At 47.0% G+C, this 27207-nt stretch overlaps 1 protein-coding gene across 1 annotated transcript in view; it reads right to left on the bottom strand.

Moving 5' to 3' along the window:
- Positions 1–2753: 2753 nt before the first annotated feature.
- Positions 2754–27207, bottom strand: part of MYO7A (myosin VIIA) — a 63320-nt gene continuing 38866 nt past the window's right edge. The window contains 25 exon segments of the mRNA XM_050892421.1: positions 2754–3011; positions 3760–3879; positions 4421–4504; positions 5677–5793; positions 6552–6737; positions 7657–7763; positions 8379–8466; positions 9055–9168; positions 10864–10969; positions 11384–11539; positions 11654–11807; positions 12928–13085; positions 13902–14026; positions 14563–14753; positions 14853–15022; positions 15137–15263; positions 15556–15673; positions 16692–16822; positions 16825–16861; positions 18084–18311; positions 19544–19717; positions 20449–20568; positions 24237–24363; positions 25692–25819; positions 27106–27195. Of these exon segments, the coding sequence (XP_050748378.1) occupies positions 2922–3011; positions 3760–3879; positions 4421–4504; positions 5677–5793; positions 6552–6737; positions 7657–7763; positions 8379–8466; positions 9055–9168; positions 10864–10969; positions 11384–11539; positions 11654–11807; positions 12928–13085; positions 13902–14026; positions 14563–14753; positions 14853–15022; positions 15137–15263; positions 15556–15673; positions 16692–16822; positions 16825–16861; positions 18084–18311; positions 19544–19717; positions 20449–20568; positions 24237–24363; positions 25692–25819; positions 27106–27195 (3246 nt within the window). The 3' untranslated portion in view covers positions 2754–2921.

The following is a 27207-nucleotide window of genomic DNA, read 5'->3' as shown; positions in this document are numbered from 1 at the left end:
TTCAGGTGAGGGACTTGGCTGTAGTCCCCCAACCGCTGCTTTTAATATGTATTAGAAAAGCCACCTCAATGCGTCTTCATCCATGTATCTAGCTGCTGCTTCGCCATTACACAGTGGTATCTCCGCGTACTCACCTTCCTCATCCTCAGCAGCCTTGTCCAGGCAGAGCCTGGCCAATTAGACTTGTGGTCTCCTGCAATGCCTTACGCCCTGTCACATCTCAGCTACTATTTTTGTTGCTTCACAGCTAGCAGGGTCTGGCAACGCTGTTAAGCACATGGCTGGTAGTCTGACTCCCCCCACAAACTTTTCACCCAGTACTTCCTACATCCAGTGATTCAGCTCAAAACTGGCCTTTGTGGAAGAACCAGCCCTTGTCTTAGAGGACGAGCAATGGAGATTCCTCAGGCTCCAGTGTTTTTTACCCAAAAAGAAAAGATTTCACTTAATTTCCAGCCTGGGCACACTGATGATTTGCTCCCCATTGCTGGATACTCTCACCAGGACTCCCACTCTGCAAGGAGAAGTCTTGTTCACAACGAAGACCTGGGAGCCCTGAGCCCACCCTTCCCCGTGGAGCACCACCACAACCGTGCAGTGCAGAACAGCCTTCCACAAGCCACTTGATGCTTTTTAATTAGAGTATTTTGCTTGGACATATGTTTTTCATGTTACATCGCTTGGTGTGAATACAAAGAGGCCAGCAGACGCTAATACATATGACACACAGGCACACGCACACAGAGTCCCAGCACCCCCCAAAATGGTGGGGTGCACGGGAGACCGACAGAGCTGTAAGTGGAGGGACGAGGGTGGTGGCGGGGGAAAGCTGGCCCAGGACAGCGCTGGAAAACGTTGCTGTGCTGCATCATCTACTGAGTGTGCTGTGGGAAGCAGGGGTGGCTGGAGACTCACAAAAAGCAGTGGTGGTGGTGGTGGGGATGATGGGCACGTGTCTAAGGACAGGTGGGATCCCTGGGAAAGCTGGATCATGGCAGCTGGGGAAGGGAGAGAAGCATCAGAGATGGATGGTGAGAAGGCAGCTTGGCTCCCAATGTAGTCTTGGCTGGTGTAACCATGCTCCCATCACCAGAGTGCCTTGGGTAGGGGGACGGTGGAGGAAGGGGATCTCCTAGCAGCCCTGGCTGGCTGGTGGATGTCTCCGTGCAGCATTTCAGTCACTTTGGTGGAGCAACCGAGGTCCAAAATCACTGCTACATCCCAGTCGGATGTCACGGTCCTTGAGGTCCGGTAGGCAGTGCTGCCGACTCTGCCTGGCACACCGTGGTGTTGGAGAACTGAGCCCAGCTGAGCTTAACAGAACAACACACGACACCCTACAGTATGGACTTTTATGAAAGCAGCCACTCAGCCCAATGCACAGGACCAAGAGAGGTCTCCCACATCTACTGAGATCCACTCAGTGCTAGTGACGCCAGCACCAGATCTTGGTGAACAACTGCCACCCCTCCTGATGCCCCATACCCAGGCACACGCTCCTTTGAAGCCTGGATTTTGGAAAGGCACCCCAGGCTCCTTCCCCTGCATCTCCCCAGACACAATATGGTTTCAGCCTCCTCTCTGCTGGCAGGTCCCATCTCTGCTCCAAAGCAGGCTGGTCTGCACTGCGTGGCGTCGGGTGGAAGACAGGACAACCAGCCAGCAGATTAGTACAGCCAACCAAAGATGGACAAAAGCCTACTGAAATCAAGGGCTTGCCCTCGCTGTGAGTGGTTCAGGTCCAGCTGGGACTTGTAAAGAGCCATTTTATACAGCAACACACACAAAAGCACAATAAAATCATTATTTTTCCAATCATATGTTTCCAACCCTGATGGCCAAGTTCATGTTTGAATTACAGCTCAACACAGGCTTGGCCTCAGTCTTCCAAGCATGGGGACTTCAAAACCCCTACATCCATACTGAAGCTTGCAGCAAAGATCCTCCCAGGGTTAATTTGTCTGGGCACAGGGGGCAAAAGGAGATAATTCGTCTTCCAAGCTTCACTTCCAGCTGAGCCCCTAAGTTGGGAAAGATGTGCCTTACTCAGCCTCTGGCAATCACGGCTCTGGGGGAATCCCTGGGCGAGGGATTGTCCTGCAGGTCACTCTCAGCCCCAAGTCAGCATCCAGATACCGGCACGAAATGCAGGATTTTTTTTCCTTTTTAATATTTTAAAAAATAAATAGAAGAAGAAACAAAACTTTAAAATTTGTTCTTTAAATATTTCCAGCATTGCACGGACAGCACTTTAGTACTCTAGCCTGTTCGATCAGTAGTTTGTTTATTCTGATTCCTAGTTAAAATGTGCTCCTCCCAGCCTGCTTTTTCTTTCTGTCCTTCTTAAGAACACAACGTATTCTTTTGTAATGTCAAAAAATAAGCCCTGCAGTGTTCATTGGACATCTTTCCAGCATGGGTCAGGGCTCTGTTATTCCTCTTCAAACCTGAAATGCCCAGAACCTCATCAAAAAGCCGTTAGCATCCCGATAGCTCTCTCTTACTTAAGAAAAAACCAAACCAAACCAAACCAAGCCACACGCACACGCACACACACACACACAAATCCTCTTCCAAGAGCCTTTGCGATGCCAACCATTGGGTTCAGGCAAACCTCATGCCGGAGTGTCTTTGCTCAGTCCCTGTCTGAAAGTGGTGGTGTCCCCTGGAAATCTTTGACGTGTAAGATGGAATCAGGGTGCAGGGTGGGGAAGGAGAATGGGAGGTCAGAGATAGTCGTCTTCGCTGGAAGGGGAGGTGGGATTTGAGCCCTCAAGGTCAGAGTCCAGCGAACTCCCTGATGGTGTTCGGCTCATCTTCCACATCTGGGAGGCAAAGGTCCTCCGCCAGCTGCATGGGTATCCCACAGGCCTCAGCTGGTGAATTAGCCCCATGGCCACCTGCCAGTGGCTTCTTGCAGTTCACTTGCTACCCTTTGCACTCCTCTGTTTGCTCATGGCTGTTAGCATCTGGCTGATGTACGAGGTCAAAAGATCATCCATCTTGTACCCCTGAAGAGGAGAGAGAAGATGTTACCTGCCTTTAGAGCACAGTTTACAGTCTCTGGCTCATGCCTCCTGAACACACTGGCTACCAGTTGTTGACTTTCAAGTTTTCAGGTACATTTTCACCTGTTCCACCATTCTCCTTGGGTGAAATGACACCGCCACAAGGAACACAGTCCAAACGTAATTTGCAGTGTTGAGATAGAGGAACTCACCGTCCCAGGATGCTGTTGAGGCTAAGGACATAGGGAGCTTTGGATGGAACCTGGATTTTCAAATGGCCAACAAAATACTGAATGCCTCAGATTAATAACAATTAATCCAGCAGGAATTTTTATCCTTCATGCTTTGGGTTCAAGATGGTCTAGGAGGAGGTTTGTTGCTGTGACTGTTACTAGGGACAAGCTGGGCAAAGGATCTTGGTAAAAGGGCTCAAGAGTATCCCCTGAGTCCACATGACCTTTAACGTGCTTTTCAGTCCAGTGACAGGGAGCAGTGCTCCATGCTCCTGAGATGGCAACATCCCAAGCACCTCAGGCTTGCTTGTAAGTTGGGTGATGGACCCAGTGAAAGCCCTGATCCGTAGAGCAGAGCCATGGGAAATTCAGAAGAAAAAAAACATTTGGGGGCTCTTCTAAGAGACCACTTTCATCCCAAAGAATCCCTGAGACACAATTTGCTGGAAGCATTTAATTTTGCCTGCCAAAGTCAGGATTTGGTCTAACTGTGCCCAATAATCTTTAACGCTCCTTACCAGGGAGGTCTCGCAGAGCAGCTTGCTTCCTCTCACCAGGTTGCCAATGGTTATATGGAAGTACGTGTTGCCGCTGCTCCAGTTGGAGATCTTGGTGAAGGGGTGAGTGATGAGAATATCCTGGTGGGAACACAAGACTGACTCAACACGCGAGAGCCTCAACTTTCATGAAGGGCTGTGGGGGCCTCTCATGTCCTCGTTCAGTTCCCTTCAAAGCAGACCAAGGATGTGTACTTTGATGAGACTGTACCATGGCCTCATGGGAACGGCAGTGAGATGCAAGACTCTGGATCCTCCAGTGATTGTGGAAGACTGCCGTACTAGAATGAGCATGCGGCTGGTGGAAGTAACTAGTAGGAGCTCATTTACTCCAGCTCCTGTCCTAATGTCTGTGAAAGGATTAAGGAAGGAGTGTGTGTATCGTCCAGTTACAGGGCCCTAACAGTTGATGCTCCCAATCCATCTCCTGTTGGAAAAGGCTGGGCTGGCTCTGTGCAACAGTGAATTTCTGCCTCCAGAAACTTTTCTGGCTATCCAGCCTTTCTAACTAGGCTTAATGAGAACTCCTGAAGTTCTGAACAACATGCTTTTTGGGATGACCTCTGTGAGGGGTTGGGGAGTGGGCTCAGGAGCATCTGGTGAAGACCTCAGTTTTGCTTACCTTGGTTTTGGGATCGATGAGGCTGACTCCATGCTTATTGATGGCAATTAGAAGGATTTCTGGATAATTTGGCTCTGTAGTTTGCTGTTGGAAATGAGATGAACTGGTTAGGCCATGTGTCATGCAAAATCAGACCCCTTCCTATTTCTTCTCTCCCTGTCTTCTCCTGCCAGCATTTGGTGGCCCATTAACTGCTATCCAGTTTATCCTTTAAAGATAAACATAGAGCTCATTAAGGTATCACCAATAGTCAGGGCTGTCTAGTTTAGTACAGATCCCCTAAATGCATGATAACCAGTGGGTGAGTTGCTGACAGCATTAAGTTCCTTGCTCCCTTTGGTGGCCTCCCAAAAGTGAGTTTCCATTGGCAAGGAAAAGCTGGGACAGGCTGGCAAACCCCAGATGTCTCCTCTCCCCTTCCAGTCTCTGGTGTTCTGCTCCTCCTCATGCCTGCTGCTGTGGAGCTCCAGGCCAAGACTACACTGCTCTGTCCCCTTCTGATCTTTAAATTCAGTTTTGCTCCTGCTGGTAAACCCTTCTCCTAGCCCTGTGCCATGAAGACCTCCAATTTATTTGATTGATGAGACAGAGCACAGGGGACGGGTGCTCAGCTCCTGGCCCTGCCACAGATTTCTTGGTTACCAAGTCACTTTTGGTGGAAAAATCACAGGATATATTCAGATCCCTTATGCCATCTGAGAGGGACATAACAGAGAATGGGGTGCCCAAGTTCAAGGAACTGATGAGTGATTTCAGCAACTTGTTTGCAGCCCAGGCTCACTGTGTGGTCATTGAGAAGAGGGAGTTGCAATCAGGTGTCCAGAGTACTTGGACAGACTTCATGACTGCTGGCCTCTACTGTCTTTGATGGGAGTCTGGTGCCATGGTGGGTGGTCTGGATTTGGTTTGTGGTGGGTGCAGATGTGTCCCTTGGAAAACCACATGTTCCCCTTTGCCTTGGCAAAACAGAGAATGGCTCTTGGCTCTTCAGCAGCACAGCTACGAGTAGAGACCTAATGACTGAGATATGCTGAAGCTCTACAATGCCTCTGTCTGCGTAAAGAGGCAGGGCAGCAACAAATGAGTGTATTGGCCCTTTACTAATGTGGAGTCTCACACTCTTTCGCTGCTTCATCAGGGTTGTCCCAGTCTGGTCCAGACACTGGGACAACCCTGCATACCTGGAACCTCTCTGTGATATGGGGCTCCTGACCTTGGCTAAAAGCTGCCAGAGAACCCCCAAGCAGGGCAGGTACCTTCACTTCAAAGAATGCTGATCCAAATGTAGGCCACTTGAAGATAATCTTTAGGAAGGCAAGCTTGGCTTCTTCTCTTGTTTTGCCCGCATGTTTATTGTAGTATGCCACGATGGACTGCAACAGAGAACACAACAGAGCTGGAGGGTTTGCACTACTTAGCACCAGGGATGTCTGCAGGGAAGGAGCATCAGTCCCACAAAGATGGTTGGTCCTAGTCTCCGCTCCAATGAACACTTCACAAAAGTGCTGGCTGGTCACTGGAGCAGGGCCTGGAACCAAGGCAGGTCCTTCTTTCTCAGATGAGCTGTGCTGGTGACTCCATTAAAGGGATTATAAGTTTTGATCCTCCAATTTATGCAGCAGAGGAGACTGACAGACCTTCAACTCAGAGAAGCTGATAGCTTGCTGGTTAGGCACATGGCTGAGTTCAAGTCCCAAGAAACAGAAAGGTCTTGTAAGACTATTTCTTGGCAGTGAGACACCTCTGTTATTTTACGGCTCTAGACCTGTCTGTACCTGTGCCGCAGCTCTCCCTGTGTAAAGCAGGGAGAATACCCCTCTACCCAGTAGTCTGCCTTAAACAATAGATCTTTACATGAGACCTTCTCCCAGCATGGCATTGCATCCACCACTACAGCCACAGCCACATGCAGCACAAAGAAAACCCACTGCAAGGCATGCATGTATGAACACGCATGTACAGTTCCTCCTCTTGGTGATGTTGGAGAGGCTGCAGCTCTGCTAAGGCTCGAGAGGGACCATGGGTCACTCATTCTGGCAACCCCACTTCAACGCTGAACATCAGACAAGTCACCCGAGAGACTGGGCTTCCCCCAGCCAGGCCTGGCATATGACTCAAGCTGCTGTTTTACCCTTTTCCAGTCATCTGGAGAGAGCTGCCGGATGAGGTCCTGAGGCACCAGCTCCTTCAGGAGCTTGGGGATGCTGGGGAAATAGGACTTGTCGTCCTCAAACTTCACCCGGTAGATGAGAGCCGCCAGCTGCAGGACCTCTTCCCGTGTGCACTTGTGGTAGCCGCGCAGGTACTTTGGTAACTCCTGCATGGAGGAAAGAATGATACAGAGATAAAGGGGATGACCACGGACCTTCACCCTCAGATGTTAAACGGAGTTTGTGGAGGTATCCAGCCCTTGCTTAAGAGGCTGTGCCCTGGGAACACTCATAGCAGTTGTGTTGAGTGTAGTGGAAAGGCAGCTGCTCAGCTGAAACCACACTCAATGTTTAAAGATCCTCTCTGGTCTAAAACAGCCTCCTGTTGTGTGGAACAGGGAGGTCCCTAAGTTAGCTGTCAGGTGTGTGAACCTACAGTCTTCTTCACCCTCCCTCATCCCAGGAAATCCACCCCTAGTAATGGCCACTTGGAATTGAATGGGTTTTGTGCTTTTTTTGCAATTTTAAAAATCTATTCCCTCTTTAGCAAAAGTGTCTGAAAATGTGTAAAGTGACTAACCCAAGCATTAAGGGATACAGTCATATTGGGATAACCACTGCATCCAGGCAAGAGCACAGGGAGTGTATGTGTGTGTGAGAGAGCGCTTTGGGACATGAAGGTGTCTCTTCCATCCCAGAAGAAACAAGAGCAGAAGAACTGTAACTTCTTACCTGACTCCTAGGACCATCACAGCTCATCTCCATGAATGGAGGTGGCTGAAAACCCTCAGGATGCTTCTGAATTCAGCCTCTCTGCTGAGGCTGCCAGCAGGACACACTCTCTCCTGTTTCTTGCTGCCCACCCAAGAGCAGCTGGCCCAAATCCCAGCTGAGCTGGTTACCCTAAAGTGCATGAAGGCTGCTCCTTGCCATGCAACTCAACAGCGCTCTTTGTAGTGCTCTGTTTAAGGCAAGAGTTCTTCCTATTTAACGCAAGACTTTGTCCATCTGCAGATGGACGTATCCTTTGTAACCCATTCCTACTTCCTCCCAAGTCTCCACTGTTATTGCAGGCTCCCAGAGTACCTGGTAGTAGTGGAAGATTGAGTCTGCCATTGAGTCCTTTCCAGGCGTTGTGTTAGTCCACAGCTTTTTCATGAAGAACACTTGGTAGGTGAGGGAAGGCACTATACCTGTGCAAGGGAAGCAGGGAGTGGATATGTAAGAGCAATGCTGTGAATACCAGCTGGCAATCGGTGTCCCTGCAAGCCAGCGGTGCCCATGTGCTGTCACAACTTGCAGGGACAGGGGCACTCACAAGGCCAAATGGGCTCTGACCTTGCAGAGAAAACCACATCTTTCCCTTGCAAAGCTTTAATAAAATGGAAAGAGTGTCTGGATTCATTTGCATGACTGTGGTTCAATGATACTGCTCATGCCTAATGCAGGACAGAGGAATGGCACCCTGGAGGAACCGTGTCCTGCAGCCACTGATATGTTCAGCAGAGCTGCAGCCAGTTCCACTGCGGATGTGGGCAGCGAGGTGAGATGAATCCCACCACTGGATTCCCACCACTGCCTGCCAGCAGCTCCTCATAGGGGCCAGGACTAGCCCTGGAGCAGAGGTCTTGCTGCTCCTGGACAGATCATCTCCCAGGTGATGTCCTCGGGGCTGGTGCAGACAGCACACCCACAGTAGTGCGGCCCAACAGACGTGGCAGACTGTGTGGTCAGTCATCTTGTTTGAAAAGGCTGGAGAGCTCTAGGAGGGCTCTGTGTGACCCACAATGGAGAAAAGTCACTGTTACCATCTTTTGCTGGTCTTGCTTTCTTTATCCAGTCCGTCAGGTGTCTCACGAAGTCAAAGAAGAAATCTCCCTCGGGCACACTGATGACCTGGGGGACATGGTACATGGTTACGAAGGCTGAGCAAGTGGCAAGAGGCCACAGGCAGGGTTGGCCATTGCACCATCTCCTATAGTTGTTGCTCACTGCTTTGACCCGGTTACACTGATGTGTTACAAACTGCTGACGTGAGAAAGCCACCGCCAGAACCTTGCTGCAGGCTCTGTCTCTGATTTCACCCATTACTCCTTATTGCGGCTTCCTGTTTCACTGGAGCAATTCATTTCCCTTCATGATGACTATGTCCATAGATTTCTCCCTGTTGCCTGAGGCAGCTCTAAGCTGCGCGTTTTTCTTACATAGTCCCTTTTTACAAACCTGACTCAGCAACAGGCTAGGAGAGCTTTGCCTGTCTGTGTTTTAAGCCCTTTGGGATCATTGCTGTAAATCAAGGCTGTGGGACCGCAAATCTCCCCTGTAGCAGGTTGGATCTGACTTAGAAACACTACACTGCTTGCAGAGAAATGCATGTCACCTGTGAGGGCGCAGATAGCTCTGGCTCTACCAATGGGTACCCACTGGCAGGTGGGTCACCCCGAGTGCCTCGGGGCTACCCCAGCCTCTGGGTGGGTCACTCACCTTGTCGGAGATTTTGACGAAGAGGCTGAAGCCCTCAGAGGACTTTAGGAGCAGCCTGTTGGAGATGTTCTGGCAGAAGTCCTTGGCTTTCGTGCTGGACTCCACCTCAAATGCCTACAAAGAAAGGAAGATCCTCATCACTGCTACCTCAAGGTTAATTTCCACTTTATGCTGTCTGAGGAACTCTAGGCTCAGACGCACAAAGGGATTTAGGTGCCCACCACCAACGAAATAGGTGACTTGGTGGATTGTGTCTCTGGGCATGGGAAGGGACATTTGCAGAAGCTCAGCCATGCTACTGTTGTACTGTTGTGCTTCGTGATGCTCTATCTATATCCTGTGCTGGCTTAACCGGGGCTCCCCAGACAAGGCAAGAGATTTTTCTGATCTACCAGTTAGGTCTCAGAGCTATTTGTCTAGGGAGAGTAGGGAGAGAGAGAGAGATACCTCCAGGCTGATTTGTCCCAACTGCCTGTCCACTGATGATGAGGAGGTCAGATGCCTGGCTTAGACCAAATGCCTGACTTCTAGATAGCTGAAGAGAGGGGAGATGACTCCTGCTTTACGTGTGGATGGGATATCTAAAGGACTGTCCCGCCTGCATGCAGGTCCCACTCCCCGTTTTGCCTTTTGAGCTGTGCTCAGCATTTACATCGCCTCAGTTTTGCTCTGCCCACTTGAAGAGATTCAGTTCGTAGCAGTTTAAGGAATTTAAGCTTCTGACTAGCACATGCATGACTGTGTTAGCCTGAACCACCAAACCACCAGGACCCGTGTTCCACATCCCACGAGAGACCGGTCTGGAGCTCAGTGCTGCTGGTGTTCAGCAGCTCTTCAGTGCAGATGCATGTTGTACTGGAATGATGCTACTCTGCCGGTCCCCGTGGGTGACTGCCATGACCAAAAGGATCACAGCAAACCCATCCAAGTGCAGAAGTCCCCACTGCCTCCTTCTACTGGCTCTCACACAGATGCATGTGTATAAAGCAGTGTCATGCTTATTGCTGGTCGTGTAGAAAAAACTACTCAAAGTGATGACAAATCCCAACAGTTCTCTCAACTCTCCATTACAGATAAGCAAGCCACTGGAGAGGAATCATCTTTTTCCTTCCATGGGTGTGCACTGCTTTACACATAAATCCAGTTGGAAATACAGGAATTTAGTTGTGCCCAAGGGCATGAGGGGAGAAAATGATGCGAGCCTCACAGGAAGACTAATCAGTAGCATGAGACAGCAGTATCTGCAAGGACATGCATATCTGCTCTGGCATCAATATAACTAGCTGCCTTATTAGCATGTAAGATGCTTAATGAGAGGCTCCTGAATGCAGGTATGATTTCTGTATCATCTCAGGTCAGAAGGTATAATTTCTGCCACCTACTTGCCAGTGCTGCCATAGTCTGCCCAGTCCCCAGGGAGCCCCATCATGGTACCCCGCTGGGTATAGTTGGGTGGACAATATCTGTCGGTCTAGGCTGCAAATAATTGATATCCAAGGCTTGTGAACCACTGCGAGTGAATGAAGATGAACCCACCCGGTTTCCTTCTTTCTGGGGTCATACTATAAAGCCTCCAGTGAACACCAGCACAGCACCCATGTCTTGAAAAACGTGAATTGCAGTAAATCAAACCCCTGAGCTGGTCAGGGTAGATAAGGATGGGTTTTCTTTACACTGCTCTGGTCCAGAGTCTTCTAGAAAGGCTGAGTTTTTCTGAATCAGAACCAACACTAGCCTCTTCTGAGATTTTAATAAGAAAATTGACAGCCATCCTGACAGAAAAGAAGAATTTCCTTCTCCCTTGTTTACCTCATCAGTGTCATCAGGGAAGTAAACCTTGTGGAAAATTTGGGTGGTTTTGTGTTGAATGGCTTCCACTTCTACCAGATGGGGCGGGTACTTCCTGGATCCATTCCTGCAAAACACGAGGTGGCAAGTGCCACAGCATCAAAGCAAGAATCCTTTGTTTAAATCTTCCTTTTTAATACATATTCTTTTTTGAGTAACTTCAGCTACTTTCTTAATATTAGGTTTTTTCCCTCCTAAAAAGAAGAAAGAAAAATTGTAATGGGGAATGTGTATTTGCTTAGGTTGTAGGTGACTTAAGTGGACCTTGACAAAGTCAACTGAATTAATCTCTATTTTCCCACACAGTTTATCAGTGACATCCTCCACCCAGTGCCCCTTTTGTTCAGCTTGGTTGAACACAGAGAGAGGCTGTGAGCTTCCACTGTCCCCCCAGCCACCAAAATATCTCCTACTCATATTTTCTCACACATATTCGGATGCTGTGGCACAATCAGGACTAGGAGGTCTTTTGGTGCCATACCTCAGGGCTTTCTGGAGTCTCTGGATGCAGTCTGCCGCCAAGGGGTGATGTTTCCGGGACTGCAGGAACCTCTGGACATGGGGCAGGAGGATGTTACTTGGAGGGAAAAGGCCTGTACACAACCACAACAGCTCCCAGCCTTTCTCTTCACTGTACCTACACAAGGAGAGACCCAGGAGGAAAAAAATCACTCACGGCATGGACACTTCAGATCTGCTTTGCCCAACACAGGCTAGTGCATTTGGGCCAAGGGGAACGAACAACTCTTACTTGATGTGGTTGTCCGTGAGCTGCTTGAGGGTCTGACAGTAGATTTCATCCTTCAGGGGTTCGGCTTTCAAGGCACCTTCAAATATTTGGTCTGTCAGCTCATTAACTGAGCGGGTCCTTTTGGATGGGTAGTCACCCATATACTTCAGCACTGGTGGGAGGTAGGAGTCAAGGATCAGCGAAGCAGGATGTTTGGGGAAGCCCTTCTGTTGATGATGTGATTAAAGACATCCTACACATGACTGCAGAAGTGGCTGCAATTTGGTGGAGGGGGCACAGTGTATGGTAAAGGCTTTAAGTTGCTTTGGGAGATGTCCAGCAAGCTCTCTCTCTTTATCATGCATGATCTCAGGTCGAAAGAATTGTTTTGGGGTCAGGATATGTAGACCTAAGAAAGCTGCGTGTGATCGTGTGTTACCTGATCACACATACAGGTACCACTGTAAAAGACCAGATTTTCAGCTAGTGTCAGACACCAGCGGAGCTGCAGTAACATAAACCAAATGACCATAACTTCACTATCATGCCATATTGCAACTATTCTGCACGAGAACAGGCCACAGTTTTCTGAAATAACATGTATGACACAGCAAGAGGAAAAGGATAAAATTGCAAATGTCCTATTATTTTTCTGCCAGTTCTTTTAGTTCCTCCTCCTGTTACTGTTTGCTAGTAAAAGGAAACCAGTAGTAGCAGCAATAGTGTAATATCGATCAGTAACAGGCTTATACCAAGAGAAATGTTCAAACCATGAAGCTGGGATCCTAGAGCAAAGCCCCACCAAAAAATAAAGGCTACTTCAACAGATTGGATCTACGTCTGCACTCAGCTCATCTCTCCCATGCTGTGTACATTCTGCCAAGTAAGGGATATTCAGGCATCAAACCCCGTCCCCGATGCCATGTGGACTGGTTTGCATCCACACTGATTAGGGCTACAGCCTTCCACAGCAGATGCATTTTTGGAGAGACACAGCTGAAGCAAGCCAGAACAGAGACGGTGAGTTAACCACTAAGCAGTGTGGACCAGCAGGACTCAAGAACTTGTTCCCTGGCCCTCATTTATTAAGAAGTAGACACCCCTCAGATCTCAAGGATGCTTGAGTACAGATTTCAGGATCAAGACCCATCTCCAAGCCTGCAACATGGTCCCAAAGCCCTTAAGAGGGACCACAAACCTTTCCAAGGGCTTTGCTTGGGGCCCCAAAGAGCCTGCTCAGCCCTTTGCCTGTCAGACCTGTTGCCCAAGGGCTCCTCCAGGCAGTGGAAGGATATCAATGAAAGCCATGCAAGCTTCTTGGGACAGTTCCTCGCTGCCCAGGATCTTCTTCAGCAGCGGCTGTTTGATGGGCTCACGGGTGTAACACCACAGCTTGTCCTTCCCACGGCTCTTGGTGATCATGACTCGGCTCAGGGTGTGCTTGGGAGGTGGCCTGGTGGCAAAGGCAAAGCAAGAGGAAAGGTGGAGAGGTTACAGGGATAAAAGGGACAGCTTGCGGCCAATGTTTCACCTGGGAAGGTTGCTCACAGCACCTGGCTAATGAACTCTTGCACCAAATGGGACTTCACAGTTTAGCGAGTATCCAGCTCCAGTTCTGCCCAAAGATAACCACTTGTACTTTCCCAGGGCTCAGAAAAGTCCCTTAAGGACCCTACCCAAGTACGGACACCAAAACAACCTTCTCTACCCCAAAAAGCTTCTAACCACAAGAGGAAGGATGATGGCAATGGATGGTCAGGGCAGCAACACTGAAAGAATATTGCCGAGCAGAACAAGCCTACCAGGGTGAAGACATCCCAGAGGATCTGGTCTGCTTGTTTGGATTGCCAGCCCATCTGAACAGGAGTGGGAGTTTTGGGATCAGTCTGGTCAGCTGCATTCAGCAGTGGTCCGCATTTAAATCTTTGGAGCTGAGATGAAAATGCCCGCACCTAATTCAGCTGCTGCCTATATGGTCTGAGGCTGTGTATGGGATCATAGGAAAGGAATATCAGACCATGAGGCACAGCCTCCCACATAATAATAAATTTCATACAGTTACACCTGTGCTGAGCCAATCTGAAGAAAACCTTGTCTGTGGAAAACCTACAGCTCAAATGCCATGACCTGAACTGGAGGTTGCAGTTGCACAAAGTCACACAAGGGGATATTCAGAGTCTTTTCCAGTAGCCAAAAATTTCCTGGTTCCCAAGCTACCTGGAGATGGATTCCTATTCCTGTAATTTTTGAGGATGGTTTAAAAAATCACCTAAAATAATCATAGGAAAATTCCTCCAGGGTGTATGGCTTTACTCTCTCTTCACTGTCTGAAATTGCCAGCTGAGAGGTTCTGATAACATCTTGTCGTTGGTCAGGGGTCATCGTGACCAGTGCCTGTGGGATGAAAATGTCTCTGTCACCTGGTATATTTGATATATCTGATGTATTCAGAGAGAGGAAGCAGATACAAAATGAAAAGAAGAACAGTGAGTGGATAAGAATAACCCATTAATTCCAGTTAATAGTCAGTAAGAACTGTGCAGTTGTCATTTCTCTGTGCCATTCTCAGTCGCTAATGCAAGGAATAAGAAATGTTTCTGTAGTGTGGATCATTTCCTAACGAAGATGATGTGCTTTGGATCCTACATCTCCTTACACGAATGTAGTGGTTCCCTCCAACCCCAAATACACCTTCAAGTAACCAGGCCAGCTGGAGGGATGTAGCAGGATTCATGGATATTCCAAGTTCAAAGTGACAAGACCACAAGAAAGGCTAAGATCACTTCTGCCTTGGACAACTTGTCACTCTCTCAGCCACTTTGGTTTCCACCTTATCATCAGGGAGACTCTGGCCAGATCTAAGCTCTTGAGGAAGGCTTTGACATCCTCGGGCTTTGTATCAAGTTGTGCCATTCTGTAAGACAGCTTACCACGATCTCCAGCGGAGGCATGGTGACTGTAGGCAAGACGTAGACGGAATCGGTTGGGAAATCCCCTCTCTGCTTGGTCCGTTCATTGAACCCATTAGCCCACCCTGAGTTCATCACATGTTCTCCTGTGTCCTGGTCCAGAACTATGAGGTCTCCTTTGAGGAAGCTGAGGAACCCAGATTCTTCTCCCACTGCAGGAAAAACAACCATTAGTTTGATTTTTTTTCCAAACCCCTTGGGAGTAATTAATCTATCTATATGTTTACCACTGGGCTGGACCATTTACTTACCAGGGTTTGGGTTGTCTTGGAGAGTGACCACATACTTGGATCTTTTCCTTAGTCCTTCAAGGAAGGTCACCACCAGGTCCCGGATATCCTCTGCATTGTTGGAGGTGAAAGTGTATTCATCGCCTTTAATGGTGGCCAAGGTGAAACTCTGCCCTTGCAGCTTTCCCCCTCTAGGATATATTTTTATAGGAGACGTAAAGAAGAAACATAATGGCATCAAGAGGCAAAGCCTAGAAAAAGGCTGGTTTATGGTGAGATTACCAGCTAAGTCTGTTCCTCCTTACCTGCTGCTTGACACAGCCGTGATCTCTGGGAAGGAGAGCTCTAAGAGAACCTGCTCCTGTTCATCCACGAAGTACACCCCTGTCCAGTTGACAGCTACAATCACATCATTTTTAGGCAGGCTTGGCCCTGGATTGAAGACAAGACATACAATCAGTTCAGGAAGGGTCTTAGGATATAGAAAATGTGTGCATTTCAAAGGAGGATGCAATGATCAAAAAACTCAGTGTTATTTTTAGTAAGAGAAATAGTGGCAGACTCATAGCTTGAGTCATTGCTAATCAGGATGCACCAAAAAACAATGTATCGAAAAAAGACCAGCTAGATGGTCTATTAAGTCTTCTTGTCTGTGGAGTCCCTATCTCTCCTTCCTTTTGCTTTGGAGCATCCTGTGCTCTGGGAATGTGCTCTACTGACTCACCTGAGAATTTGAAGGCTTCATAAAACCGAGAAAACAGCAAAGGCCACTTGAAACGTGCAAAATCCACTACCTCTTCCTTGACTTTTTTGGGGTCTGCCCTCTTCTGAGTATAAATTCCCTACAGACAAAGTAAACCACAACAAACATGAAGCACAAACCCAGTTCTATCCAGGAAAGGAGCAAACAAAACCAATTCATGTCACCTGAGGATCTTGGAACTAATATTAATTGAGGTCTCTGTGGATAAGGGCCAAACAAAGTCCTACAGGAACAAGCGATAGTTTGGACGAAGTCCCTTTGGTTCCTACTTCAGGGAATAATTTGACTTTGAGAAGGCTGGGCAAGCATCTAGAATGACCAGTCTGGGTGGGATTCGTCCCAGCTAACTTTGGGTTTCCCTAAGGTAGGTGTCTACCTTTCGGCTTGACAGTCCTTTAGCTGGAAATGGACACTCAACAGCCCTTAAGCACAGGCACCTAGCTTTATTTAGAACATCCTCAGACACCTGACACTTCTGTATGTAGCTGACAGGCTGACAGAGGACCTGCAAGATCCAACTGAATTGCATCCCTGGGTCTCCATTGACAGTAACGGGAGGTGAGACTCCTGACACACATGGAGATGCTTGCATTTTAGGGGTCTTAATCTGAAGCTGGCTCCTGCTGTTAAATGAATGCCAATTCTCATGCCTGGATGACCAACCCTGGTGACTGGTCGTGAGTTATGGGTAACGAGTTACGGAAGGTGTCGCTGTGGGAGGGTGTCACAAATGTTCTAATGGAAGTCAGGGAGATTTTCTACAACACCTAGCACAATGAGGTCCTGACATTGCCTGGAGACACGAACCGCCACTGTAATACAACCAATGACACCACAGTCCTGTGTGACAGGAATGAGACCACAGAGATGGCATTTTGCTTCTCACAGTGAATCTCTGCAGGTTGTCTTCTTCCGTCAGATCTTGCCTCAAAAACAGTGGTAAAGCTGAATATGGCTAGTACAAAACCTGCCCTTTCTCTTTGATTTAGCTTCAGGCCAGACTAAGAGCTGAGCTATGATGTCTGACATATGTTTAAAAGGCACACGGAGCTACTGAAGCATGCCTTGGTCCTTGCCAGGTTATCTATTGTCCCCACCTTTTTATGTGCAGCTATAATGAGCTGAGCCCATTTTTCCACTGTTTTCGAAGCTGTGATCTCTCTGTCTGGGATGTAGGATGGAATTAGATTTAGCAGCCTTTCCAGTACCATCTCTGACCCGTAGTCACGTAGTACTGCTGGGAAGCCAGTTCTGCCAGATCTTCTTCCTGTGGGAGCCAAACAAGCCAAGTTAATGCTGTTACCAGGCCATCACCTCGACATCCATCCTCCACCACTCAAGGAGCTGTTTCTGGAGGCTGGATGTACTGCTGCTTCAGAATGATGTGGGGATGCTTTCTTTCAGCAGAACTTCACCAGTGCTCTTTGCACATCTGAAGTTGAGGAGATTGACCACTAAAAGCTATGACTAAGCCTTAACATGTTCAGTGACCAGCACCATGCAACCCTGTACTGTGTGTGAACATGCTTGTCCCGGTCTTTCCTTGCAGTTCAGTCTGCTTCTGATACCTGCAGTCAGCAGTGAGTGATCTTGCTATGGTAGACAGAGTTTAATGATTGAAAACTGCATGTATCCATCATTTCTCATACTTGAGAAGCCCAGCAACTGAAGCACCTGTGCGTAATGCAGAACTGTAAAATGTCCTTCAGTGCAGCTACATAGCACAAGGAGACCAGGAGGAAGAGAAGGGGAGGAAGAAAGGGCAGGACTTCTGATAGGATAAAAGAGCTGCAGTTAATGCAATATAAATGGGAAAAGATGATATAGTTCCCAAGGTGACTGGACTCTACCAGACCACAGGAGAATGATTAGGTGTTGGGGAAGAGAGATATCTTCAATTTGACACCTGGATGATTTTAAACACAAGCAAAAAAAAAAAAAAAAGTGATGGACATATTGTCAGAGATTTTGATGTTTCTTGAGATGCTCATTTCAGTGACACTGGAATAATTCTGTAAGTTCCCAGAGACTCTAGAGGCATAGGTTTCTGCTGCCAGTGTCCCTTCAGCATATGGCAGCATTACTGGCTTTGTGTTACATGGCAGAGGTCTGAGTATCCTGAAAAGCATCTCTCATGTCTAAGGCTTAGCAGGATTCACCAAACAGGATCCTGCTGTGTATTCCTGATCTGGTGATCTGGTTACAGACTACCTGTGGCCCTCCAAACCGAGGCTGATGGATGAAGTGGCCGTTCGCTCTCCCATCCAAAATTCACCAGGAGAGAGTGCTCATGCAGCACATGGCAGCATCCAGTCTGTCCCCAGCCAAGAGGATCTGATTCTTGTAGCTACTGTTTCCCAAGTGAATACCATAATCCCCAAGCTGGCAGGTCTTCAGGGAGGAAGATTTCTCATCCCCTTTGGTGAAACCTATTTCACCATGTCGAGGATACGTGTTGGACCAGACCAGTAGCTGCTGAGGTCACATACCTTGTCACACCGGTACTCCCCAAACTTCACCCCTCGCACGATCTGTTGGTAAATGAGATTGGTGGCCACATTGTCCTCACTCGGGTTGTGCCAAGGAGTGAAGATCTCCTTCCTGAAGAAGAGCCGCCACGGCGCGTTGCGCTCCTGCGCTCCCTGCTCTTTGGCGTACTGCTCGCACTGAGACACAGCATCCATCACATGGTCATTGCCGCTCCCCAGTGAGGAGACCTGGTCAGGGCAGAGGGAAATGTGGCATTCACCCAACTAAATGCTGACCTTTCTAGGTAGAGATATCTATCTCTGAGTCACTCATCCAGACTTCCTTTATAATCAAAATAAATCAAAGTATCTATCTCTGCTAGCCAGCAAAGACTGAATAGGTCTACAGCATAGCTGACTGAGCCATTTTGTTTTGAGCCCGTTTCCCATCCAGAATGAAAGGAGAGCATCAGCGTGAATTAGCAAAGCCAACAGTCCCATTATAAAGTATTGTTTATTCATACTCCGCTTTGAAACACCCTGTTTCAAAATCATGGACTTGGATCCAACCACGCTAAGCATCAGACAAACCCAGAGTAAAAAGCCTGTCCTGTTACAGAAGATTTATCACCTCTGTCTCCTCACTGTGGTCTGGCATGAAGCCCTAAAGCACTATATCTCCTCAGAGTGAACATCCCTGGATGAATGTCTCCTCAAAAAAGACCAAGATGATGGAGTATAAACCATTTTCTTCTCCACTCACAGGCAGAGGTGGCCACATCTGGAGGTGAGAATATACTTCATCCTCTTACACAACAGCTGGAGGAATAATTCTGTTTCATTGGCTTGCAGCTGTTGTCTCACCTGATGAAGTTTTACCCTAGGTCTGTTTTCCCTTCTCATTATGCTCACCTTTATTTTTACAGAATTTCTGAAAAAGGTATGTTTTTAGGTTAAATAAATCGGGTTAAATGCCAATGCAGGTATGGCAGTTCAGATTTGAACCCATTTTAGAAGCTTAATTTCAACCATTAGCTTTCCAATTAAATGTAGTTTCTCCCTTGCATAAAAATCCAGGCTGTTTGTTTTACTGGAAATTCACCTCAAAGTAGCTTGACTGAGAGTAAGAGCATAGCATCACAGAATAATGTAGGTGGAAAGGCATTTCTGGAGGTTTCTGGTCCAGCCCACTGGTCAGAGCAGGTCCATCTTTGATCAGGTTGCCCTGTGCCTTCTGTTAAATTCTGAGTATCTCCAAGGAGGGAGATTTCACAGTGTCTCTACAACACTGCTCCAGCATTTGACTACTCCTATTGTGAAAATCATGCTGGCACTTGCACTGTAGAAATGTTCCTTCCTGACCTCAAGGCTGGCCATTTGCTCAGAGGACAGGGTCCTTCTGCCCTCTGGAAGATATGTGATGGCAAGGAGAACCTCCCTCTTCTTTCATAGGCTAGTCAGGAACATAACTTAAGATATACCTTGTCAAAAAGTGCAATGTAAAGCGAAAAGCCAAATCGGTCCTTCAGGCTGATTTTGTCGGCCAAAGAATTACAGAGCTCTTTAGCAGTTGTTGCAGAATCGGTCAACAGCGTTTTTGTTGTCCCATCCATAAATGTGACAGGCAGCATGATCGGTTTCTTGGACTTGGTTGCCTAATGGATTAAAGTCAAACTTTATAAAGGCATGGGTATTTCAATCTCATCAAGACTATTTACCTACATACTCTTCCACCCAACTGTGGTAACCATTTTCTAATTCCTGACCCCACTGACTGGCTGCGTTTCAATACTACCATAACATACTTCTCAACAGGACAATGTACGGTCAGCCACTGGAAGCACTTGGAAGTCCCAGATTTTTTATTTAATATGTTCATTCATCAAAGTGCCTAATCCAGTAAATCCAAGCATGCCTCGGAATGCTCCTGGGCACTGGAGCACAGCTGTCTATGCTAGTAAAACAGCACAGAAAATGAGCAATTATTGCACTAACTGTGCCTGTTCCAGCTATGGCTATCTCCGAACAAGTCCCAGGGACCATTCTCAGCAGGCAGTTTGCCTGCAGCCACGTTCATCTGGAAGACAGTTTCCTAGCATACATGGGGGCTTGCTCCATGCCAGCTGCCCTCAATGCCCGAGAGCACTCTTGAGCACATTTAATTTACAAGTATTGATGTAGCCAAAGGGATTGATCTTCAACATACTCTGGAGCAAAGCCAGGATGCACAGGGACTGCAATATCTTGGAATTACCTGAAAATTCTTGAGAGAAATAGGCATTTTGTCGCCCTACTTTCTGTCCTGCCAGAGATGTGGTTCCCGTGATAGTGAAAGGTTTGAACCTTGAGCCCCAGCTGCCTGGGGAGGGGATGGAGGGGCTCGTACCTGCAGCTCCAGCCAGCTGGGTGGCTGCGTCCTTGTCCCGTTGGCAAACGTCCGCCTCAGCCTCTCTTCGCAATAGGGAGCATAACCCGGGGGGCCTCCGTTGATAAAGTTCCTTAAATACTGTTGGCAGCAGGGAACACATTGGTTAGACCATCGGCTCTGGAGGCCAAGCATTTGCAAAGGTTAAAAAGCAATGTTTTATTGGAGAAAAGCCCTCTGGGACTAATGGCAGTGATACCGCTCAGGCTCAGGATGTTCCTACATCACGTTGCTGGAAGCGGAGAGAGAGTAGGACAGTCTGCACCCTTGCCTTGTTCTTATACTGTGCATTTCTGTCCTCGGTGGAGATAAGATACCAGCCTAGACAGACTTTTGATCGAAGCCAGTGCAGCGGCTTTTCTATTCCTGCTATTGCTGCCACTGATTTCTATCTCTGTATTTTAAAGATGTAGTATAAAATGTTATTAAGTGTTGGCCAAAAAGACGGGAGTGAATGAAAAAGATGTATAAGTAATGATCCAGGGGAATTGTAAGCAAATGCCACTCAGAACACTTAGCTGCCAGTACAAAAGATCTTTCACAATTACATTAAACAGATGTTTCTTTAGTCAGATTTTAAACTGCATTTTATAAGACCCTAAACGGGAATTTGAAGCACTTCACCGTATGTTAAAAATACAATCACATTATTGTAGAGAAAATTGAATCCAGTGACTTCCACAATATGAAAGATAATACACTTGAAAATATTACATAAATATCTTGGTTAAAAAGGTAGCTAAGACAGTTCTGTAAATCATATTTTTCAGAGAGACTTTATAGATAGATAAAGAGTTCTCTGAATCATAACACATAGCTGTTCCTTCAGTAACACAGACTGCTCTATAACACTGTCAGTCCATAAATAACATGTGTAGAGAGACAGATATCTCTGTCAATCATAACTTCTAGAGATACTCTGAAATAACTAGGTAATACAGCCAGGTTATAGGGATGGGAGTTGTTGCAAATGATTGCAAGCAGCTGATGCTGTGTGAAAGTGTAGTTTTAATTATGCTGTTAATAATAACTATGTAATTACATATTTTTTGTATTTCTCCTTCCTTGTGACTGAACCTTCCCACCAAAGAAGTCCATTATTAGTTGAAAGAAAGGTACAAAGAACAGGAGTGCTAATGTGTCTTGACCCATGCTTAGCATACGATGCGATAAAGGTGTCTAATGGGATCCAAAGCGTGACCTTCATATATGGGAGCAGGAAAACATATCGAAGACTGCCTCATTATCAGCTAAATCCTTCTCAAAATGTTCAGTTCTAATTGACACTTTTGAAGACTGTGGAACAACTTCCAGGCACAACTGTTTCCTGAAATTCCTCATCTTTTTTCCATATATTGCTGCTATCAAAGTTAGAGCCTAGAGGTTTCAGGAGAAAAGTATCCAGGAGTCTGATACAACATTCGCTGCATGGCAGAGTATAGGAAAGAAATGCTAGGAGATATTTACTCTTACATGCTTTTCCTTCTATTAAAATGGTGGATAATTACTGCGAAATGAGAAGTTACGGCATCAATTGAAAAAGACGTGAGGTTAACAAAATGTCATCTAGCTAACTGGCTGATAGCCAATGCGTGGCTATCATACATTCAATGGTAGCTATTGCATGGTTAAAGCAGCAGTCAGCGAACTCATAGTAAATCAGATTTCAGCCGGCTACTAACTCCTGAAAACACGGTACTAATAGATTAAGAGTCTGAGAGTAAGGTCTGGCACTGACATGGAGTTTGTCTTCCAACCCAGAACAGACTGGGCTAGGTGGCCTGGGTTAATGTAGCTTCAAAACAGAAGAGTTCACTGAACTTCAACAAACTTTGAATATTCCTCTGCTTTTCACAAAAAAAAGTGAGTCTGAATGGGAACGTATGTGGTTCGGGGGCAGAGTTAACATTTCATCACGAGAATGCTTTATCTCAAAACATAACATTTTGAAGCTGGAAGGTGTCAATGATGTCCCCATGGATAACTACAGTGGCTTCAGAGGACCTCCGAGACATTGCCCACGTCACTGCCTGTGTGTTGCTGTTTGCAAGACTGGGGCCTTGAAAGGTAACCACAGTGTGGGCTGCTGCAAGTGTTGGTTGCACTCATACGCGAGGAGCTTCAGTCACCACAGGCTGCCTATCATCTCCAACAGCCCAAGCTGGAAAAGGGTAATGAATAAGAGCAGAATTAGTATAAATCCTTTCCGAAGCTGTTAGGAATATTGCCACATATTTCAGCATGGACCGTAACTTTGGGCAGAGGTACGTGTGAAACATTGGAACAGGTCGCCCAGAGAGGTGGTAGATGCCCCATCCCTGGGAACATTCAAGGTCAGGTTGGACGGGGCTCTCAGCAACCTGATCTAGTTGAAGATGTCCCTGCTCATTGCAGAGGGGGTTGGACTAGGTGACCTTGAAAGATCCCTTCCAACCCACACTATTCTATGATTCTATGGTTCTATGATTCTATGTCTGAGTCTCCAGAGCTACCCATAAATTATTTCTGAGAAGTGCTTCACTCACCTAAAATAATCTTCCGCTATTAAAGATTTAAACCCACACAACCTCTTGTGGCATACTTTCTCAGATCTCATTTCCAGACATAATTTAATTTTCTGCCACTTTGCCAGTGATTTATCTGCTTTATTAGATTTCATACTGGCAAGGCCTGGGGATGAAGGAAGGATTTCTGTTCTTGGCTGAGGACCCAGTACCTGATCTGATATCTATGGAAATTAATGGAACACCCTTATCTCCAGCAGGCTTGGGAGCAGGTCCAGGCTCCAACATTCAAAGATCTGAGAGGGACAAAGGAGGTCTTATATCATGGCAAAGCAAAGACATGGTGCTGAGCCCTTTGTCCTGAGGCAGCCAAACTCTCAGGCATGGGATTAACTTGAACAGGCCAGTGGGTGTTAGTCAGACTCTAGGTGTGTAACTCATTTGGAAGGCAGACTGTTCAAACCTAGGCAACAAAACTTTGCCCAGAAAAAAAGAAAATCCTTAAGAACAACCTGATTTTCAAAAGTGTCAGCCACTTAGCATGTCCCACTGACTTCAGTCCTGCTGATCCACAGTGCTTCTGAAGATACATACCATGTCATCTCTCATGTGGCTGTTTAGAGTTGGACGTTTTCAGTATGACACATGATGGGGTAAGTTGTGGCATGCAGAGAGCAACTATGCAAACATACTTCCAGGTAAATTAAACACTTCCCTTTCTATGTGCATTTTTTTATATTAATTATATTTATAATTAGCTGTGTAGTACCATCCCTTGCCAATTTTGTTAGAGTACATGCTGAGGTCATACTGTCAAGGCCAGTAGATACTTGAATGAATGCATAGACCTTTGCACATGAGAAATAGAGGAGACGTGGGCTCTTCTGGCTGTGCAAATTCCACTTGCAGCCTCCCACAATCAACTTTCCTGCCAGAAGTCACTTAACCACACCTTCACACATCTACAGTGCAGGAGGCATCATCTGAACTGGTTATCTACAATCCCTTTAAAGTCACAGGAAAGAGAGAGTCACTTCTCAGGAGTGACTCATCTGATCCACTTTAGAAATTGAACTTGGGATCACGCATGCTTTTCTTAGGAACTTTATGCCATTTTTCATTCCTGGCAAAGATAAACACCAGGATTCCCTCTACTGTGAAACCCAAGAGAAAAGCTGGTCCCATGGATGGAAAAGAAAATGTAATGGCAGATAATTCCTGAGACAAATATCATCTACAATTTACCTTCACGAACTTCTCAGAAGGAGCAAAACATCCCACGCAGAGGGACATCAGGATCCAACCCCTGGCGTGGCTGCTTTTGGATGGGTTCTGGGTCAGCTGCTTGCAGATTTGACAATAGATTTCATCCCTGCAGTAGGAATGAAAAAAGCATTAGAGTTAACGAAGTGGTGGTTTTCAACATGAACAGAGAGAGAGACAGACCCTGTTTGCATGTGACTGATAGTTAAAAGTTCATTTTAACATTGCAAGGATATTAATGTAACTGTCCTAATGATAGTCACCCTGATCATTGCAGGGTCTCTAAAATGCCATCCATCATCAGTCCTGTAACGTCTGCTGAGTCTTCCCTGTGCTTCAGCTGAGATTTCCCACTGCTGACTGACACTGCTTAGAGAAGGAGGGAAATAAAAGGGAGTCTCAAGGTTCAAGGAAGCTCAATGTCACCTCTTGATGATGGAGTCTGTTCTGGCTTCTTAACAAAGATTTCCCAGTAATACCAAGAGAGGCTCCTAAACTAACTTTCATAGAGGGCCATCAGCTGGGAGTCTTCATTTGCTGGCTGTTCCTCTTGAGACACCTGAATTTGCTTTGTGGAAGTGTTGAGAACTATCATCAGCTCCAGTGGAGGTCAAGGTTTGTCCAGCTTTTACGTCCAAACAGGCACGTACACTGACAGGTATCTCAATTTGGGATTTAACGTCCACTTTTGACTTTAACTTTAGTTCTCTACATGCAAAATGAGGGATAACAGTACTTCCTCATGTTAGCCAGCCTGTTACACTGACAACCCATGGGAAAGCCCATGGGACACTACCAGGTCTGCCTTCAGAGCAGACTTTGTGCAGAGAAGTAAGGCTAAGGGTTTCATGGTGAACTGGGAGGATAAAATGAAAATTAGAGAAGCTGGTCATCAGATGAGGATGCCCGTCCTGTTTCTGGAGTGAGCAGATAGGTGTGAGTGAAAAGAGCGTGAGACTACATAAACAAGGACTGTATTATAACACACACACACATAAATGGGCTAAACCAAAGATGTGCAGTTGACCTTAATTTGGCACTTTCCAATTTTTGAATGCTTAATTTAGCAACTGAAATGAGTTTAAGTTTTTCATTAGTATACCATTAAAAATATTCACACAAACAAAAGAGATCTAAATGGTCAAATAGAAAACAAAGGGTAGTGAACAACAAGAGTGAGCATTAAAAAAACAATCCTGTAGCCACTAGCACTTTCAGAAGCATTTGAGTCCCTCTGCGTGGTCTTCCCATCAGGCCTGATAGGGACAGCGAGGACCATGATCCAGCCCAGCCCATATTATACAACACAACCAGAAAAATTATATGATGAGAGCTTTGTAAAGCTGCACACAATAGCACAATCATTTGGACAAGAATAGCTCAAGGATGATGGAATGAAAAGAATGGCATGTTTATGCCTTTGTCTTGATTTCTAACCTTAAGGCTGGCCTGAGGATGCCATTACCAATAATGAAATGGAGCTTTTCCAGGTTGGAGGTGGGTCGGTCTTCGAGCATGCTATTACCCTGGAGCGTGGACTCACCATCGTGAAGTCTCTTTGTCACCTGCCAACCAGACACATTGCTCTCTTTCAGTACAGCCAGTTACTATGTCCCCCCCACCCCCATCCCAAATGTGTGGTGCTCCCCCAGGAGGACTCCTCCGCCAGCCAGGAGGGGTCTAAGAAGTTCTTCAGCCTAGCACTTTGTCAGCGATGGGAAGGTGTGACTTTGTTGGCTTTAATCACATACGGGTGAAGCTGAAAATGGTCCTGTCTAGTCACACTCCCACCTGCTTGGTCTTTCCCCACGGTTTCTACAATGGCACCCTTGCGTCCTAGCTCTGAGCTGGTCCTGCAGCTGGGAGAGGGCCACCAAGGATCTTTGGAATAAGCCCAGCTTACTGCCAAGGAGGACCTGTCCCTTTAACTCAGCCATGTTAAAAAAAAATCATTAAAACACTGACAAAATGGACCTGCTCCCCATGCTAATGATGCAGCTGAAAGCGCATAAGCACGATGCTGTTTGTGAAAACAGGGATGGCATTCGTCCACCTACCAGCTCTCTCTCTGAGCTAGTCAACCCAGTCTCCATTTAGAGTCACTGAAGGAAGACGGCCATTTCTAGAGTGCGTTCAGAGCCACATTAAGGTAAGCTGGATTGGGTCCTATTTCTCCCCACTGACCCTAAAGGGAAGGAGGGTGACTATCTCAGAGAGCAATCTTCATGCTCTCAAGCAGCTATAGCCAGGTGAGATGGTGCCTGCTCTGGAAGTGGACATGGCAGTGTGTAAAAGAAGACTGAATCCATGTCTTTGCATTGCTTTCATCCCCACCCCCCCAAAAAAAAGATTTATTGCTCCTCACTCTTTTGAGATGGGATTTTCAAAAGCTCTCAGCTTGGGCTAACTGCTCCCCTGGGGAGTTTTGCCCCTGGCACTGGAGAGGAGCAGAGGACGGGTGAGTGCATTTGAAGACCCGACCTCTGCTACCTACGCCATGGTGGAGGGCAGGAAGCTAAAAGCAGGGATAACATTCAGACCATCAGAGAGTGGTGAGAGGTATCGGCAGCTGGATGGAGGGCTGTGAAAGAGGGGAGGGAAGGTGCTGGATGGATGGAGAACGGGAGCCGAGGGGAGGCCGGCGCGAGGTGCAGAATGACTCAAGGAGACACGGGAAGCCAACCTTTCCCCTTAAACACTCCTTAAATCTTTCAGGCAGAGAGACAGGTAGCGCCAAACCCAGAGGAGGGCTGGTTCTATGTTGTCTAGGGAAAAGCAGAAGAGAGTCAGAGAGGGCTGCAGACAATCCAATGGCACTTGTGCTGCCAGGCGGCCAAGCGTCTCCTCTCACCTCCTCCGTCAGTTTGGATTTCTTCTTGAGTGTTAAGGAGACCAGTTTGTGCCGCACACTGTTCTTCTTGTGCCCATCAATGTGAGTACTCTGCAAAGCAAG

This window comes from Gymnogyps californianus, chromosome 1 (assembly GCF_018139145.2).
Source record: "Gymnogyps californianus isolate 813 chromosome 1, ASM1813914v2, whole genome shotgun sequence".
Taxonomy (NCBI): Eukaryota; Metazoa; Chordata; class Aves; order Accipitriformes; family Cathartidae; genus Gymnogyps; species Gymnogyps californianus.
Note: the sequence above shows the minus strand (reverse complement) of the source record. Positions and strands in the feature narration are given on the sequence as shown.